Source organism: Halichoerus grypus, chromosome 13 (genome assembly GCF_964656455.1).
Source record: "Halichoerus grypus chromosome 13, mHalGry1.hap1.1, whole genome shotgun sequence".
Classification (NCBI taxonomy): Eukaryota; Metazoa; Chordata; class Mammalia; order Carnivora; family Phocidae; genus Halichoerus; species Halichoerus grypus.
Window position 1 is genome coordinate 39914080 of NC_135724.1, and position 18494 is coordinate 39932573.

Below are 18494 nucleotides of genomic sequence, written 5' to 3' on the forward strand. Positions count from 1 at the left end.
CTTATCTTAAAACCTTCCCCATGCCCTGCCAAATTCATAACTGGGATTTCCGTGCAGTCCTTTGGAATTGGACCTTCTCCTCCAGCTTCTGTCTCCTCGTTGGTACCAGAACCCCTTACCCTCCGCAGAGCAGCCTCTGCAGGGTCCCTTCCAGCAGGTGTGCCTTCGCTCGGCAGTGCCGTCCTAGAGCCCAGGCTGCACCCCCTGTCAAGTCCATTTTGATGATAGTGAATATCTATGTCAGGCAAAAGGTTTGCAGGGTCAGTGTTTAGTGTTCTTTGACTCTTCTCATATACTTCATATTCAATTGCCAGGATTCTACTATCTTTCCCTAGGGAGAGGGTTTAGCTTTTACAGTTTAGTAAGGTGTGTGATTTTTACCTTTCGCCTTTTGCTTGCTGGTCACTGGCAGACAGGCCTCTCTTTCAAGTCATGTGCCTGTTCTCCTCTTTCTTATCTCTGCGTGCAGACCAGTTCAGATAGGAATAACTCCATCAACAGAGCAGATTACCGAGGTTGAAAGGATGTCTTTGCATTTTCCTAAAGTGTCTGCTAGAGCTTCATTTCCTGTGGGTACGTGGTTTATGATCTGGGACACAGACTCTCGTTTAATCAGCTGTTTCCATGTCTTGTCTCTTACTGTACGTTGGTCTCATTCTCTTTGGCTTCCTCTGACATAGAGGAAACTGGCCGGTCATGGTTCTCAGACTTGCATCTCAGAACCTTGTTCCAGAAAGAGCTGAAACATGAGCTTTTTGGTTCCAAGTTCAAAATTTCTAAGGTTCTGAATGTCCCGGGTTAAGTCACGTGCACGGCTCTGAACCAGTCGCTCAGAGCTCCAGCCATTGAATTAGGTATATGGGCCCGGGATTGTTCTAAGCAATTTGTGCATTTCTCTTATGGAAATCTGAAAATGGCTACATGAGGTAGGCAGAGAAGAGAAACTACATCGTCTTGCCCTGTGCCACAAAGCTCGTGCATGTCGGAGCAAGGATTTGAACTCCACATTTCACTGTGGTGCTCTAACCAGTGCCCTCCATGCCGTAAAACTTGCAGTATCTAAAGATGACGGACCTAATGTAATACACAGCTCAGGGCTCCCCAGGGACTGCAGCCTACGAGTTGGGAACTTAAAGATTTAAAATGGACTGTGTTACGGAAGTTGAGTGGGTAAATCTCGTTCTTAAGTGTGGGGTGGTGAGAAAACAATACTCCCACCCCTCAACCCAGTGCTTACTAGAAGCATTGTGCCGTAGCTCTGTGGTCGCCCAGGATACCCTTGGCCATTGATAGTGGAGGGGATTCCCTGGTGTACTTTCCCAGTCCCTTTTGATCTTGCTCAGCCGGGGGGAGGGATGGGAGCAGGTGTTCTCATAGGGTTGCAGATGAGCCTGCTCTGTATGTGTGCACTGATGAGTCCAGGCTGCTCTCTAGACTTGTCCCCGAGTTCCCTTGGGAAATCATGCTGAGAGGTCCTTTCCAGTAGCAGTGAAGGGTGAATGGGAGAGTAGCCACCGCAGCTGTGTTTGCTTTTCTCTGGTTCTTTATAGGTAATTGCTTTTAAGTACCTCTGTAGATTGCATATTGCAGGTCTTCTTACAGTGATAGTGACATATTTCATACTAGGAGCAAAGCAGAAGGCAGTTTTTTGGTTGTAACTTCTTTCCTCTCTCTCCAAGATTATCCTGAAGGCAATAATTCAAGCGATTATCTTGTTCAAACAACAACATATCTTCCGGAAAACTTCACATATTCACCATATCTACCCTGCCCAGAGAAACTGCCTTATATGCGTAAGTGTCATCTAATTTTGACTTAACTCTTTGCTTGTGTTATAATAGAGTAATAAAAACCACATGGTTTGAGCACACCACGCTCAGATCATTACTGTGGGTGCTAATATTCATGTTACGTGGCATGTAACCTCTGTTGTGAGTTTGATATGTATTCTTACAGGTTATTTTAAAATTACTTTTTATACAAATAGATGGTTAGATAGAAAATTATAATGTTGCAAAGGTTTTAAGAATTTATATAAATGGTCTTAAAATTACAATTCTTTCTATAAGTTGCTTGCTTTTTTAAGAACTATCCATGTTGATACATACAGATCTCTATTTTTTTAGCTACTGTATAGTACATCTTTGAATAAATGTACCACATTTCAGTTACCTTTTTCTCTGCTGATGGAAATTTAGGTTATTTCTACTTTTTTGCTATCACAAAGTACTGTTATAGGGAGCAGCAGAGTACAGAGTTCTCTGCATGTGGTGCATATGTGTTTGGGGGTTCAGACTTAGAACTGGAGTTGCTATATAGGCTGGCTTGGTTTAGCACCAAAGCAGCTGGACCAGTTTATATCCCCAACAGCAAAGCTTGAATGTACCGTATTGATATGGATGGACTTTAAAATTTTTGCTAATCTGATAAAAATATTTTTTCTAATCTGTTAGATAAAAAGTGATACCTCGTTGTTTGAATTTTCACCTTTCTTATTACTAGTGGGTTCAAATAACTTTTTTTTTTTTAAGATTTATTTATTTATTTTAGAGAGAGAGAGAGTGAGCAGAGCACAAGTAGGGGGAGGGGTAGAGGGAGAGGGAGAGAGAATCTCCAGTAGACTCCCCACTGAGCGCTGAGCCGGATGCTACGCAGGGGCTCCGTCTCCTGACCCTGAGATCAGGACCTGAGCCGAAATCAAGAGTCAGACACTTAACCCACTGAACCACTCAGGCGCCCCTCCAGTAACTTTTGATGTGTTTGTGAGTGGTTTTGCATTTTCTCTTCTGTGACTCAGTCGTGTGCTTTATCAGTTCCATATTGGTTAATTAGGTTTTCATATTAATTGATGGAAGTTCTTTACATATATTCCAGTAGTGACCTATTGTCTGCTGTATGTGGTGTAACAGCTTTTCAAAGTCCCTGGCTTGTCTTTTCATTTTGTTTATGGAATCTTTTATAGAAGTTTAAGGTTATAATGTTTCCAAGTGTATCAGTGATGTTATTTAAAGTTTCTGCTTTTTGGTCTTAAGAAAGCTTTCCTTATTACTTGAAGGCCGTACAAATAACTCTTATTTCCTTCTAACAGTTTTACCATTTTTTTAAACTTTTTTTTTTTTTAAGATTTTTTTATTTATTTGAGAGAGAGCGAGCACTAGAGAGAGAGCGTGCACGAGTGGGGCAGAGGGAGAGGGAGAAGCGTCAGCAGGGAGCATCAGCAGGGGGAGCAGCAGAGGGAGAGGGAGAAGCAGGCTCCCCGCTGAGCAGGGAGCCCAACATGGGGCTTCATCCCAGGACCCTGAGATCATGACCTGAGCCGAAGGCAGACGCTTACCCGACTGAGCCACCTAGGCGTCCCTGTATTTAACTTTTGTGTATAATATGAGATAGAGATCAAGATAGTGAATTTTAAATGTGTATTTTTTCAAAATTATGAGGACAGTGTGTCCTCATTGAAAAGCCCGCTGTAACTGCTCGGAAGCTGCAGGGCTTGCATTCTGGCATTTTGTCCTTCATATATTCCCTCCCCTAATTTTAAGCACACTCTTTCTATATAAGCTTGTATGTTAATTTTTATATAATTAAAATTTAAATGAACATCCTTGTGAATTGCTTGTTTACCCTTGGGTTCTAAAGTAGTATCTGAATGTGTTTTTTATGTCTTTACACGAGTATTCTTTATTGAGGAAATTAGCCTTCACCTGTCATTTGTAGGATGTTTTTTCAGTTTATTGTTGGTAAGTTGTTGACGTTACATAGCTATAATAAAAAAGAGTCACCTTTCAATGTCATCTAAGGCATGGTTCTCAAATTTTGGGGTACATCAGAATCAGCTGGGTAGTCTTTTAAAATACAAATTGTTGTGCTCCATTGTCAGAGTTTCAGACTCTGTAGATCTCGAGGAGGGTCTGAGAATCTTCATTTCTAATGAGTTCCTAGGTGCTAGTCACCCTTAGGTCACACTTTGAGACCCGCTAATCTAGAATAGATCCTGGTTCTACTGAACCTGGGCAACTTTTATAATTCCTGGTCCCACCCCCTAAGTGATTTTATTAACCTGACAGGGGGCATGGGTATTTAAAAAAAATTCTCAGTGGCTTCTAATCTTGCTGTCTCTTTGCTGTCTTATAGTAGAGAAGGAAGCTGTGATTTTTGTGGCTGTGTATTTGTCATTACTTTGTTATTGTAGCCTTGGTTTTCTAAAAATGAATGTTTTTGTCTGTGTAGGACTGAAACCACTAAGTAAAGTTCTGTTGAAATATTGATTACAATAATTTCATTTTTATAATTTGCATATTCAAGGATTTATAGTTTTAGGAAATCTTTCTGTTCTTGGTGTAGTTGTCATTTTCTTAATTACTGCTTTATGGGTACTAATTAAACTCTGTTTAAAAGCGTCTGCCTGCCAGGCCTTCCTACTAGCCCTGTCCTCCTCCAGGCCCATAACTCGTAATTGCTCCTGTCGTAGTGCTTGAGAGATTGTGTCAGGTCTGCTGGGCGCTGCCTTTTCTCTGAATGTCCTGGTGCTACTCTTCCTTATCACTGCTTCCATCAGTCTTGCGTTCTTCACAAGAGAGAACCACACTGGTTTGGCGAGCCACCTTGTCACCTTGTCACAGAAGGCCTCCTCATGGGCTCCTGGCTTTGGGTCTGGCACCAACCCCAATTAGAAAATCGACCACATACCAATAACTGCTTAGAAAGGAGCTGTGGGTACAGCCAATGTAATGAGACTTCTTCCATCCAGGAGAGCCCCTTCACTTAGTCGTGTGACCTCTGCAAAGTAGAGCTTCACTTGACCTATCTGTAAAATATGGGAGTATAATATCAACATCACAGTGTTGCAAGGATACAAGCTTGAAGCTTGACAGACATTAGTGTGATATTCCCTTTCTTTCTCACTACTTTGAGGGAACCAGACTTTGTAATGATCAAGGGAATGAGAAACCTAGGACAAATGGATGGGGTTGAGGGGTTCTATACTTAGCTCTGCATCCCTAATTTATTTTTAATTAACAGGATTATTTTCCATCCATAATAGAGAACAGCATACTAAAATACCTAGTGTAAAATCTTATTATAATATCATACAAAATAATTGAATACAATACTTCCCTCAATAATAGTTAAAGGAAGTCTGTGTAGGAAGAAGATCTCCTTCGATGAAAACTGTCCAAGTATGAATGATACCTAATTTTCCTATATTCACCAGAAGTGAAGTTAAGGCTTAAAATTGGTGTTTGATTAGCTAGCTATAACTTTTTTTTTTTTTATTTTTCTCTAGTGTAACAATGGGACTAGCAGGACTGGATTGCCATAAAGATAAAGTTGGAACTTTTCCAATTGGAATTCAGATAAAATTGATTTAATGGATTTCAGCAATATTTTACATTCAATCAATTACACTCTAAAATCTATTTTATGTGCGTTATTTTACAATATGAATGACTTCTTTGTCAGTATTAGTATTTATAGATTCTCCAGAGGGCTTAATCCACTTTCAGCTTTTTAAAATTTATGTGAGACTCTGCATGCTAACAAAGTAAAGTAGAAATTTCACTTTATCTAGAGGTTAAAAATAGTAAGTGCTTAGCGTGGATGTTTTGATTTTTCTGTGTAAAGTAGAGCCAGAAAATGTCATTTGTATACTTTGCAGTATAAAGGTAGACTTACCTGGAGTTTTCCTATCTTTTAATTCTTAAATAGAATACATTTGCAGCAATTTTCATGTATTCTGTCCTTACTGTTTGTGGAATAGTTCTCTTTAGGGTTTAAACCTGATAATTGCAATATTGCTAGATTTAGGAACATAACAAAAGCTATAAGGACTTTTTGATATGAGTTTTAATAATTCAAATGAAAATCAGCAAAGAGGGAGAAGGTAAATAAATATACTTAAAGAGAAGCTCAAAGACTGCTTAATGTGACAAAGCATCATGCATGTGTTTTTGTAAAAAGAGAAATGGGAGCCATTTTGGAGTAAACCACATGTAGTGGCCCTGGGTTGTTCCCAGGGACAGGCAGAGGGGAAGCAAAGCTAACTATGATCCTATGTCTACCAGCCAGAGCAGGTAACACACTCAGAGAAAGGCAGTGTGCTCATTGATATGAATGGTTTATTGTGTGATGGAAGGAGTCAGTGGTTCATTCTAGAAGGAGAAGGGAGATGTCAGTGAGAGGGGTGTTGTAATTGGGTCTTGCAAGATCATTCAGTAGGCAGCTGAGGTAGGTGTCAGAGCACGAAGGGTTCTGTGTTTTGAGAACAGAGGGTGGTCTGCTGTGACCAGGGTAGGTGCTTGGTGGGGCGTGTGGGACGTGAGGCTGGACAGGGAGGTGAGGGGCCTTGAGGGCCTTGTGGGTTCTGTGAATCCCTGGGCATCCATGAGATAGGCCTCAGAGGGAGCAGAGCCCCTGAGCCTATATGCCAAGGGTTGATTTATGGCCTCTGTGCATATCTGGAGGGTGAGGGTGCACAGTTTTCAAAGGGTTGGGGACAAAAAAGGCTAAAACAAAAACAAAAACCACTGCTTTAAGCAGATGAATAATGTGACTAAGATGGTATTCAGAAAGATTATTCTGATGAGAAGTTGAAAAATGGATGAGAGTGGGGAAATATTGAAATCTGAAAGCCCAGTGAGGAGCTTTCTGAGGAGGCCAAGAGAAATGACAAGAGCATGTGCCGAAAGCGTGGCATTGGAGGGAGGACGGGGCACCAAGGAGAAGCTCCAGGGGTGCCATTGGCTGGATGTGGTGACCAACTAAGGGATCAGGGTTCATGAGCAGGTTTCTGGCTTGGCAACTGTCACTGAAACAAGTAATGCAGGATAAACATCACATTTGGAGAATGGGGAAGTTAATGAGGAAGTTAGTGTTGGGCCCGTTCTTTTTAAAGCTCAGGAGAGTTGATGTGGGGTCTGAATTTCATCAGAGAGATCCAGGCTGGAAATAGAGGAAGTGAGACAGAATGCTGAGAGTGGGTCCCTGGAGAACATCTGCACTTGCCGGGGGGAAAGGGGTGTCCGTCTGTAGAAGAAGGGAAACCGTCGGGCAGAGAGGAGTCAGAGAACAGTGTCCCAGAGGCTAACGAGAAGAGAGTTTCCAGGAGAGAGTGTTCTGTCTTGTGACATACCTCAAAGCAGGTGGAAGGAAGACCCGTGAAGAGCCATAGAATTTGGCATGAAGAATTTGGCATGAATTTGCCACAGCAAGCACAGTCTCAGTAGAGTAGGATAGGGTAGGGTAAGAGACAACATGTACTGTCTGGAGAAGTGACTCAGGTGTATAAAAACTAGTCGGTTTAAAAAAAAAGTTTGGTGGGAAAAGGAAGCAGAAGGGGGTAAGGTATGTGGAGGAGGTGAGGGCAAGGGAGGAACTCTTTGGAAGATGAGGACTTGAGCGAGTTTTAGGCATTACAGAGAGACAAGAGATGGGAAGTATAAGGGAGCAGGAGGGAAGTATCCACGGAGCCAGATTCTGGAGACATGTACAGGAAACAGAAATATGCTGAGGTCAAGGAATTAGCCTTGGAAAGTAGGAACCGCCTCTCCTCTGAGGCAAGAGTACAGTTCATTTGGAGATGAGGTGGAGAAAGTTAAGGGGGTTCAAGCCTGTTGATTCTGTGTCCTAATGAAGTGGGATGCCACATACATATGAGAGGTTGACCAAGAAGGACTGAGCAGCATGAAAGGGAGAAGTAAATATTTAAAAAGTTGTTGTAGTGGCCCCTGGGTGGCTCAGACAGTTGAGCGTCTGCCTTCAGCTCGGGTCATGATCCCAGGGTCCTGGGGTCGAGCCCCACATCGGGCTCCCTGCTCAGCGGGGAACCTGCTTCTCCCTCTCCCTCTGCCTGCTTCTTCCCCTGCTTGTACACTCTCTCTCTGTCAAAAATAAATAAAATCTTAAAAATAAATAAATAAATAAATAAATAAATAAATAAAATAAAAAGTTGTTGTAGGGAATGAAGAGTGGAGTCAGCTAATCACAAGTTAAAGGTGACTAACTGGTTAGCCAAGAAAGCACCCCCCCCACTAGCCTGGGGGGTCAAAATGCACAAATATTGTGACACTTGTTTTTGTTGAGGGCTTACTGTGTTCGAGGCAATGTATTAGATAACTATCACTTATGATGACATTAGTGTATGTGCTTATGTGATTTTCTTTAGTGGTATTTATTGGTAGAGGATTCAGGCATGGACATTATTGATCAGGTGTGTCAGGTCAGGAAGGGAGGGGAAGTAAAAGTATTTGTGAGTGAATAGGTGTGGCTTAGTCCATTTGGGCTGCTAAAACAAAAATACTCTAGACTGGATGGCTTAAACAGTTAAGTATTTCATAGTCATGGAGGCCAGAGTGTAAAGATTAAAGTGCTATAGCAGATTCAGTGTCTGGTGAAGGGCCTAATTCTTGGTTCACAGATGGCCATCTTCTGACTGTCCCCATGTGGTGGAAAGGGCGAGGGATCTCTCTGGGATCTCTTTTCTAAGGCTCCTAATCCTATTTATGAAGGCTTTGTCCTCATGACCTAATCACCTTCCAAAGGCCCCACCTCCTAGTACCATCATATTGAGGGCTAGGATTTTGAGGGTAGGAATTTTAGAGGACACAAACATTCAGCCCATTACAAGGGTAGAGCTCATGGAGCTATGTTTCTCTAAGCGTGGTCCAGGGATCATCTACACCAGAATCAGCTTGGGATACTGGTTAAAAAATGTCAGCCTCTAAGCCAAACCCCAGATCCATAGAGAAGGTCAGGTTTCCTGGCTGCAAACCCCAGAATACAATTAGGCTTGATTTAAGGGGAAGGGAACCTGTGAAGAAGTATCGGGCAGTCCTCAAAAAACCTGGGTGGCCCAGAGTTAGGGTTAGAGGCTGAGCAGCTACGATGAGGCCCAGACTCCTGTGAGGCATCTCTTTCACTCCGCAGAGGTCACAGTTCCCACCACGGTGCTCAGGTCTAGAGACCAGAGGTGCCCCTAAAGCTGGAAGCTTCTGCCACTGCTTTTACCAAAAGGTAGTTTTGTAAAGTGCCCACGTCCTCCCTGTGTTCTCTTCTGATTTAAATACTCCTGCTGGTGCAGGTGGTCATGTGACTGCTTCTGTCTGCTGGAGAGGATGGGAGAGTAGATTCTAGCTTCTTCCTGTGGGAGGCAGGACTCGGTGGTGAGCAGTTCAAGCACTTGAAACGTGTTCACATAAAGCTGGGTGGCTGCAAACATGATCCAGGGGTGTCTACTGATGAACAGCAGCTTTGAGAATGGGGCCAGTAACCTTCATTCTAAACAGCCATGCCTGCTGATTCTTAGCCATACCACCAAATTTAGTGAGCTGCTTGATTAGAAGCCAGATAGATGGGTGAAAGATGAGGATAGAGCAGAGAGAACTTGAAGCCAGAGCTGACTGGCTTTCAACTCTGACACTGCCCATCATTCTAGGTGACAGTGATGCTTAGGGGGTGAATACAGATCTGGGTTTGTAAGGATGATGGACAGGGAGGAGAGAGTGCCTCCCTATCAGTACACAAGGCTGGATATTAGAAGGTGGTATGATTAACAATCATAAACTCTTTGGGGGTGAATTTATGAAAGAAAGACGTAAGCATTTTTTTGTAAAGTGTAGGTATAAGTCTGCGGAATACCTTCTTTTATCCCTGCCTCCAAGACTGTAGACCTAAGAAAGTGAGCACTTAACACACTTTGAAAGGAAGAACACTTGTTCATTTAAGATGAGGAGTGGGGTGGTCGTTCTAGAAAAAACACTGAGGTGCCACATATGGAAATTTCTTGGTAATGAAATGGTTCCAGAAAACACATTTGCCATCACAAGAGGAGTATATGACATACCATATTTTTTTTCTTTCTTTCTTCCTTTTTTTTTGACATGCCGTATTTTCTTGACAAGACACACCATTAATTTTATAATGGCTCTTTGGGAACAAGGAAGAAGCAGTACATTAAATGCACACATTGTGGGATATGTCCCTATGTCAGGATGCTAAAACATAAATGAGTGCATGTGTCAGAGTTGAGGAAATAAGTAATAGTTGTGGATGGTGACACCAGAAGTGGTTGTCAGCTTCGCAACAGTTGGGGACTAGGAAAACCATTTGGAAGAGTGTGGTAAAGGCTGTGAGACCTTCAGGGCTGGAACAAAGGCTCATTGGGTGGGTTAGAAGGCAAAGGTGGGGACAAAAATGCAGACTGTTACCTGCAGGTTTCAGTTAATCATTCAGAGTCAAGCGGGAGAAAACCATAAGCAAGGGAGGAAATCGGGTGTTAACAACTGTGTGTTGGGGGAGGATTAGGGGATGAGAACTTGGGCTGGCTGAGGGCTCTTATTTTGGGTCATCTACATGGGGGACACCTTTTGCACAAATGTCTTATAGGCGTATTTTAGCACCTGATGGAGCCAGCGGGTGGAGACACAGGTAGAAAGGAAGCAGAAGAAAGAGAGGTGAGACAGAATTTGGACATGGCCGGCTTTGCCCTTCCTACCCATTCATTTATCCGTTCGTTCGTTCATCCATCCAGTGTCCAGGCATTGGTCATGCATGGCTAAAAACCACTCTGTGTTTAGAATACTTAGATTTGGGGGCGCCTGGGCGGCGTTAAGTGTCTGACACTTGGTTTCAGGTCATGATCTCAGCGTCGTGAGATTGAGCCCCGCCTCGGGCTCCATGCTCAGTGAGGAGTCTGCTTGAGAATCTCTCCCTCCCCCTCTGCCCCTCGCCCTGCTTGCACGCTCTCTAAATAAATAAATAAAATCTTTAAAAAAAAAATTCCAGAAGTTGAGAAGCCTAAGTAATTCCCCATTGGGAATAGGCAGTTTCTAGTGTTGGCTCCAAAGGGGGCAGTGGGTGACTGGGGACAAGATGACTGATGTAACCAAATAGCCTCGAGCTGTGCAGCCCAGAGGGTGTGGGAGAGAATGTGCTCTCTTGTCATAAAAGTCATTTTTTGACTTTGGAGTGGAATTCACCCGATGGGATATTTCTTCAGGAAATTCAGGTCTTTCTCAACACTGTCATCAGACTGTTGGGCTGTGCACATTTGAAACCCTGAGGGTGAAGTGGTGATAAAAAGCCAGGGTATCCAGAATTAGGCTTTAGATACCAAAAAATAGATAATAGACCCTAAGCCGAGTGAAGTAGTCATGGAAAGCTGTTGATTTATAGGGAAAACAACTCTCTGGCTAGAGATAATATATGCCTTAAATTTTACTTGAAATGTAAGAAAAAATGTAAATATGGGTAATCCATATGTATTGACTATTCTTTTTTTTTTTTATTGACTATTCTTTTAAGAATTATATTTTAATAGAAAAAGTAATATCCTAAGTCATGTCATGTGATACCTTACAGTGCACACTACCATGAGCCCATGGTTTGGGCCTGCACATACCTAATGGTCCCCAGGCCCATTTAGGTTTCCAAACTGTGTGGCATTATTGCATGTCTTGCTAATTCAGCATTAAGAGATTGTAGTGAATGTCGAATATAACCAATGATGCAACTAAGTTTTTCTCGCACATAAAAGAAAGAGTTTGGCACGCAGGCTTTGTTGCCAGGACTAATGGACTGCTTACACTTGACTTTCATTCTTCCACTTGACCCCAGGTGAGGCCCTGCTCTTTTCTTTCTAATCGCAGTTCCACCTTCCGAACGGTGAAAATCAAAATTTGATGGCACTACTAGATACATTAATTTCAGCAAATATATTTATTTTTCGAGCTTTTAATTTCTAATTGGGGAATGAGCACACGTTCTCATTGGAAGAGCTCTGATTAGCACAGGTGTGGCGTGAAGATTGGGGGTGTTCTGTGGAGCTCAGTGGGTCCTTCCTCCCCAGTTGCCCTTGAAATCTCAGCAAATGAAATAAAGGGGGCTAGCCTGGCTGATTGCTTACTTCTCTACAAGGAAAGAGAGATGTGTCCTCTCCTGGTTTCAAAGCACTGGAATGCTTCTTTGAGTGGGACCTGAAGGGGACATCCAGTACGTAAAGGACGTGAAAGTAGCTTCAGTGGGTGCAGTGAGGGGAGGACCCCCAGTCCTCCCTGACCACAGGCTCACCTTGAGAGGTTTTCTCTCCTGAGGTTTGTTTGGAAACCACATCACCAGTAGCTCATCTGCTCAGTGCCTCTTCTTGGCCATTCTCTGTAATATGCCCCTTTCTCTTCACTTCCTGTGCCTGGGGTCTTTCCCCCAATACCATGTGTTGAGAAGGGGGAGCTGGTGTATTAAGAATATGCAGATTATGACCTGCTGAATGAGGAGGCACAAGCCACCCACATGGGGTTGGCAGCTAGCTCCCTCGGCATCCAGGCTCCCACTTTGGGGAAGTGAAACCCAAACCCATGGGGTCGTTTTGACTGAAGTTACAGTTTTAGTACAGCCCCACAAAGGCAGTCGAGTCACAAGATGTAATTACTTACAGATCCCAGAAGCAAGGGGGTGCAGTGAGCTGGGGGAAGGGCAGTCCTGTGTTCCAGGCGGAGTGAGCAGGAGACAGAGCAGGGGAACCGGCACCTGTCACTTACAGGGTGGCTGGGGCAGAGGTTGCTTCACTTTTCTGTGGGCTTCATTCTAAGTGATTATTTTAAAAGGTGCCCTGGCAAAAGCAAAGCAGGAATTTATGGCGGAAATTCTAAACTCATGTCCTTATCTAAGTGTCCAGATTCTGGGTGTGAGCAGGGTTATCATACTTTGAATTGCCTAGGCAACAATTCAGAAAAACAGAGTTGTTTTTTCAGAAGAACAATAGTTGTTTTTCTCATCACAATTGACCCTGTGATGCCTAGGCATTAATCTTTAGGGAAAATCATAGGCACTATCTGGACAGTGACGATATTAACCACTGGCAGGGTTTTGGTCACCCAGTGCATGAAACACTTGAGCAAAGCAAAAATGCCAGTCAACAATATCAATAGACAAAGAACAATTTGAAATGCTGTCCGTAACCGCCCTCACCATTTGCTGGGATCCAACCAAGAAAATAAACCAAAGCCTCTGGATAAGGTTAAAGTAGGTATTTGATGAAACACTTGGATGAGATTGTGGAATAGTTGTACCTGTTGGGCCATCTTTTGTAAATTTGTCTGAAGTTTTCCAGAATTATTAATATACTTGTAGCAGGTGGGGCCCTTTCCAGCACATACAGCTCCTTCCCTGGCCAGTAGGTAACCTAAAATGGAATGGTTATCCGTTATCCGAACTGTCTGTGCTAGAGAATCATGTTGTTGTATCAGGGCTAGTCTTTGGTGTTACAGCCCCATGTGTTCAGCAGGGTGGCTGACAGGTTGGTATTTGTCTTTACTAATTTGTTGTTGTGTGCCCCGTGTGGTGGCACCTAGCCCAGTTCCAGTGAGGGATAGCAGCAGACCTCGGCTCGGGCTGGATTCTGCATGGTTTTGACATGAGGGAGCAGAGAGATGGTTGCGGGGTATTGTGTTCAGTGATTTGTAAGACTAAAGTACGTTGGTATGACTAGACAGGACTCTGGGGGCTGGCATGGAGGCAAATGCATCGGAGGTTGAGTGAAGAAGTGCATGTAGAGAGAGCCATGTATGTGTGATGGCCCCAGCGCACCGTACCCACGGTGGACACGAACTGCTTAATCAGGGAAGCCAAGATAAGTTGGAGGTTCCTCCTGGATGGTTGGGCCTTAAGGCCCAAGACCATGGGGGTTGTTCTCCTTGGGACGAGGTGGAGATCATACTCATCCATGTGGTGTTGGTGCTTGGGCAGATGGAAGATTACAAAGGGCACTGGGAGGGGCTCCTGCCAAGTATCACATAGTGTACTGCAAAATGTCCTGCATGAGAGCACTTGAGCAGCATAGAGAGAGGCCAGGCAAAGCCATAGGGATGCATGGGGGCGGGCCCTTCTGCTGGTCGAATGGGGACAGGGTTGGTAAATCAGCTTGGTAGGCCAGTAACTCAGGAAACAGCCTTTGTTGAGCCTGGTAACATGCCTAGCAATTATATTGGCCCCCAGAATGAGCTCCAGTTTCTGCCTATTGTATAAAAATATGAAAACTGGGGGCGCCTGGGTGGCTCAGATGGTTAAGCGTCTGCCTTCGGCTCAGGTCATGATCCCAGGGTCCTGGGATCGAGTCCCGCATCGGACTCTCTGCTCCTTGGGAGCCTGCTTCTCCCTCTGCCTCTCTCTCTCTCTCTCTCTCTCTGTCTCTCATGAATAAATAAATAAAATCTTAAAAAAAAAAAAAAAATAAAAATAAATAAATAAAAATATGAAAACTGTTGGAAGGCTTGAATGGAGGACTGTTATGTGTGTCCTAGTGGCTAATTAGAGAAATATATGGGTGATTGTCCCCCAGAAAGAGAGACAAACTCTGGGGAACTGCTGGGTCCCTAGGGCAGTGGCCTTAGCAGCTTCCACTCTTGGAGGTCAGAGTATGGGACCCCAGATCCTGCCACCAGGGCTGGGACATTCTAAGTGGTGATGGCGTTTGCCCTCATGGTGGGCTGGCAGTCTTTTGAAGAGCTCACAGCACCGAGCAAAGGCTTCTGACTTGTATTTGAGTTGTCTCAGAGTAGAGACCCCTGATCTCCAGAGTTGCCCATACGGAGGGGCCTGTTGGTCATCGTATGTGGGAGGGAGCTGAGTCGAGGAGCCACTCCTCCAGGGAGACTAATAAGGGGCTTGGAAGCCTTTATATCTCCTAGGTCCCTGTGTTGGGTTCCTAGCTGAAGGGGCAGAGGGGCCGTTTGCCTTTGCTGGCAAACAAGATTTGGCCTTCGGGAAAATTATCTTTTTCATGTCTAGCTACAGCATTGATGTGGTCTAATGCCTATTACGCTGTAGTGAATTATAACCCCTCAATTATAAGGCGCGGAGGGGAGCTTTAAGAAGAAACCCAAGCTAGGAGAGGCAGAGATGCTTTCTCCTTATCCTGTGGACTCTGGACGCTTGTGGGGGAGGTCTTTTCCTGAGAGTCTCTTCCCTTTTTTGTCTTCATCTCCTGCCTTGGTAGCTCAATTCATTTGGGAGTGCTGTCGCTGTGGTGACAAGTCCGGAGTCTCCTCTAGGGTGTCTCTAATAAAATAGGCCTTCAGTACCTTGAGTGGTTTGGTTTGTTTTTTGTTTTTTGTACAAATTGTGAATTTTGGGGTCTTTGGCCAATCTGGCCAGGTCAGGCATCTCAACTGCTGAAATCAACAGCTCGGAGCCGGTTCCAAAGACCTGTAAGAGCCAATTAGCATCTTTCTCCTCCTCCCCACGGGCAGATTTTTCTAGAAAACCTTGGCATTTCTACCCTGTATAGTTACTTGTCTCTTTCTTTTCACACTGGTGGTTGGACGTTCTGGTTGGAAGGATAGTAACAGGGAGCACCTGGGACTGAGGTTGCCTCTTCCCTGATTCATATGCTGCTACCTCCTGTTCTAGGTTATCCCGACCGACCCTCCAGGTGGTCGGGGTTCACCTCCACCAGTGCGAGATTAGCTGATGTGTCCCGAACCTCAAGAAGGGAGCAGCCGCAATGAGGCGTATGATACGCCCCACAAGCCATTTGAGCAGGGGTCCTGCAAGTGTCTGGTAGTTTTTCCAGCCTCCTCTGGGAACTGGGAAGGAGCTGCTGCCATGTGTTCAGGGGCCTGCCCTTAGTGAGAATTCGTTTTGCTGTACCACGCCACGGGCGGGCTCCTGATACCCCGTGGGGCTGGGGGCCCGTTGGCCGTAGCCGCCGGGAACGAGGCAGCGTGGGAGGTGCACCATGACGCCCCGCGCAGCGCTCCCTGTGTTGTGCGTCAGGGCCGGCTCTGCAGGCTCCACACCCCAGTCCCGACCATGAGCGCCGTAGGCCCAGCAGCCAGCCTCCCCTTGTGGCACTGACCTGAGGGAACTCTCCGTGCTCCCAGGATCTGATAGCCCGCGTCCCCTGTGCCTGCCTGGGGGAAGGAGGCAGAGCCCTGGTGTTCGTGGGTATTAGCTCCTTGGCCCAGTGCTGGGACTTCCGCACACGAGTACTGCCAGTTACCTCCAGACCTGCCACACAGCAGGGGCTTGTTTGGAGACGCGTGGGAAACACACCCACCTCAGACGGGGCCTGCTGGGGGCCGGTCTTGCAGGGGAGTCTGACTTCTACAGCGGCGACAGTTCAGGGTGGGGATGTGCGGCAGCGGGGCAGGGCAGCGCCACAGACTGCCAGCAAGCGGGGGCTCCTTCCAGGGGGACGAGCGGCCTGGGAGAGGAGGTTCGTAAGCCATTTGCAGCCCCGGGGCCTTGTATGGGGACACGCACTGCACCCACAGTCGCATCCTCATTGCCAGTTACCCAGATTGTGACTTGCTGCCACATGGGCTTGGCAGCTAGCTCCCTCGGCATCCGAGCTCCCACTTTGGGGAAGTGAAACCCAAACCCATGGGGTCGTTTTGACTGAAGTTAGTCTCAGTACAGCCCCACAAAGGAAGTCGAGTCACAAGATGTAATTACTTACAGATCCCAGAAGCAGGGGGGTGCAGTGAGCTGGGGGAAGGGCAGTCCTGTGTTCCAGGAGGAGTGAGCAGGAGACAGAGCAGGGGAACCGGCACCTGTCACTTACAGGGTGGCTGGGGCAGAGGTCGCTTCACTTTTTTGTGGCCTTAACTGTAAGTGATTATTTAAAAAGGTGCCCTGGGAGAAGCAAAGCAGGAACTTATGGCAGGAATCCTAAAGTCACATCCTTATCTAAATGTTGGGACTCTGGGTGGGTGTGAGTAGGGTTATCATACTTTGAAATGCCTTGGCAGCAGCTCCGAGAAACATGTGTTTGTCCCATCACACTCCGCCCCACCCCACTAAATCTCTTCTCTCTCTGATCACACTTTCAGTGTTCCCAGTGTGGCAGTCCTGTCTTGGAGGCCTGTCCCCTCCCCCCACACCCCCCAATAGTAATGTTGCTGTGACCCCTGGCATGACAATGTCATGCCACTGGGTCATCTTTGGCCTTCAGCCAGTAAGAGATTGGGATTTCAGAGGAAAGAGCAATTTAAAAAAAAAAAAAACAGGCACATGGGAAGGCTGCTGAGGGACCCTGAGGAATGTGCATGGTGGGGCAGCTGGACGGGAAGTGAACTCTGGGTGCCTCGAGCATTAGAGAAGGCGGTGGCCACCAGAGGCCCTGCCCAGCGAGGAGAGAGGTAGAAGGCTTGCCTAATTTGCCAGTGCATGCGTGTTTGAGATGAGAACTAACCTAAATGAGACTGGAGAGACCTGCTGACCATTATGATCTCCACTGGGCCAGGTCCTGTCAAGCTGGAAAATAGGCAAAGAAATAGGTGTCACGGTGCATGAAGAATCCCGGCTTCGGTGACTTCTGTGAACTGCCTGTAATTTAGCCTAATGACTATCATTTTAGCAATCACACATACCATTAAGTGCATCAGATTTATTTGTGTGAATTTTATTTGATTACGGTGGTAGGTTCTGTTTTTGTCAGCGGAGTCAGTAATTAGGCTGATCAATTTCACGTCGTGACCTGCCCTTTCTCTGCAAGTTCATAGGTTACTCTTTCCTTTAGGTGAATCTTGTCACATGAAAGGCTGGGTATTTGGTTGTAAAAGACCACATTGTCAGGAGAACTGGCAGACATGAGAAGATTGCACATTTTTTCCCAGCGTACCCTTTGAAATGTAGACATTTGTATTTTGAAATACTTCTCTCTGGCATGCCTCAGTGCTTAATGAATTTTTTTTTTTAAAGATTTTATTTATTTATTTGACAGAGACACAGTGAGAGAGGGAACACAAGCAGGGGGAGTGGGAGGGGGAGAAGCAGGCTTCCCGCGGAGCAGGGAGCCCGATGCGGGGCTCGATCCCAGGACCCTGGGATCATGACCTGAGCCGAAGGCAGACGCTTAACGACTGAGCCACCCACGCGCCCCATGGCATGCCTCAGTGCTTGGTGGAAACTGCTGGTATTCTGGCCTACTTGGGAAGAAGGGAGGGATGGAAAGAGAGGCAGCTGTAAAGCCTTAGAATATAGAACAATGGGAGGAAGGAAAAAGGCTCTCTTCCAGAGGAGCTGAGGATTTTATATGTGGAATCAGGGCCACTCAGGCTCAGAGGACTTGAAGTGGGAAACCTCATTTCTTGGTACGTATTTCATGAGATGAACAGCGAGACAGAACTTAGTTCTGTAACTTCTTAGTTCTGTTTTTGATTGAGTTAATGGGAATGGCTTTCAATCCAAGAGTCATTCCTATTTCAGTGGTATACAACAGAGAAGCTACTAGTAGAAACACCTCCAGGAATATATTTGTTAATTCAGAGAGCGAATGCCTAGTAGACCAGGAATATCTTAAAAGCCTATAGTTTTCCAGTTTTGCATATCAAGGGGATACTGGGTAGGTGCTAAAAATATAAATTTATTGAGTTGTGTTTGCAAATTCTCTCAAGAAATATGAGTAAAATAGAGGAGAGTAATAATAGCTAACGTCTATTGAGTGCGTACCTTTGTGGCTGGCGCTGTGCTTGATCCTTCACATGCACTATTTTATCTAG

The 18494-nt window shown here is 45.3% G+C and overlaps 1 protein-coding gene across 2 annotated transcripts in view; it reads left to right on the plus strand.

Annotated features, from left to right (window-relative positions):
* The window catches only part of B4GALT6 (beta-1,4-galactosyltransferase 6), a 67045-nt gene that overhangs the window by 26984 nt on the left and 21567 nt on the right, over positions 1–18494 (plus strand). For both annotated transcript variants that reach the window (XM_036096691.2, XM_036096695.2), the window contains exon 3: positions 1680–1793. In XM_036096691.2, the coding sequence (XP_035952584.1) occupies positions 1680–1793 (114 nt within the window). The remainder of the gene's footprint in view (positions 1–1679; positions 1794–18494) is intronic.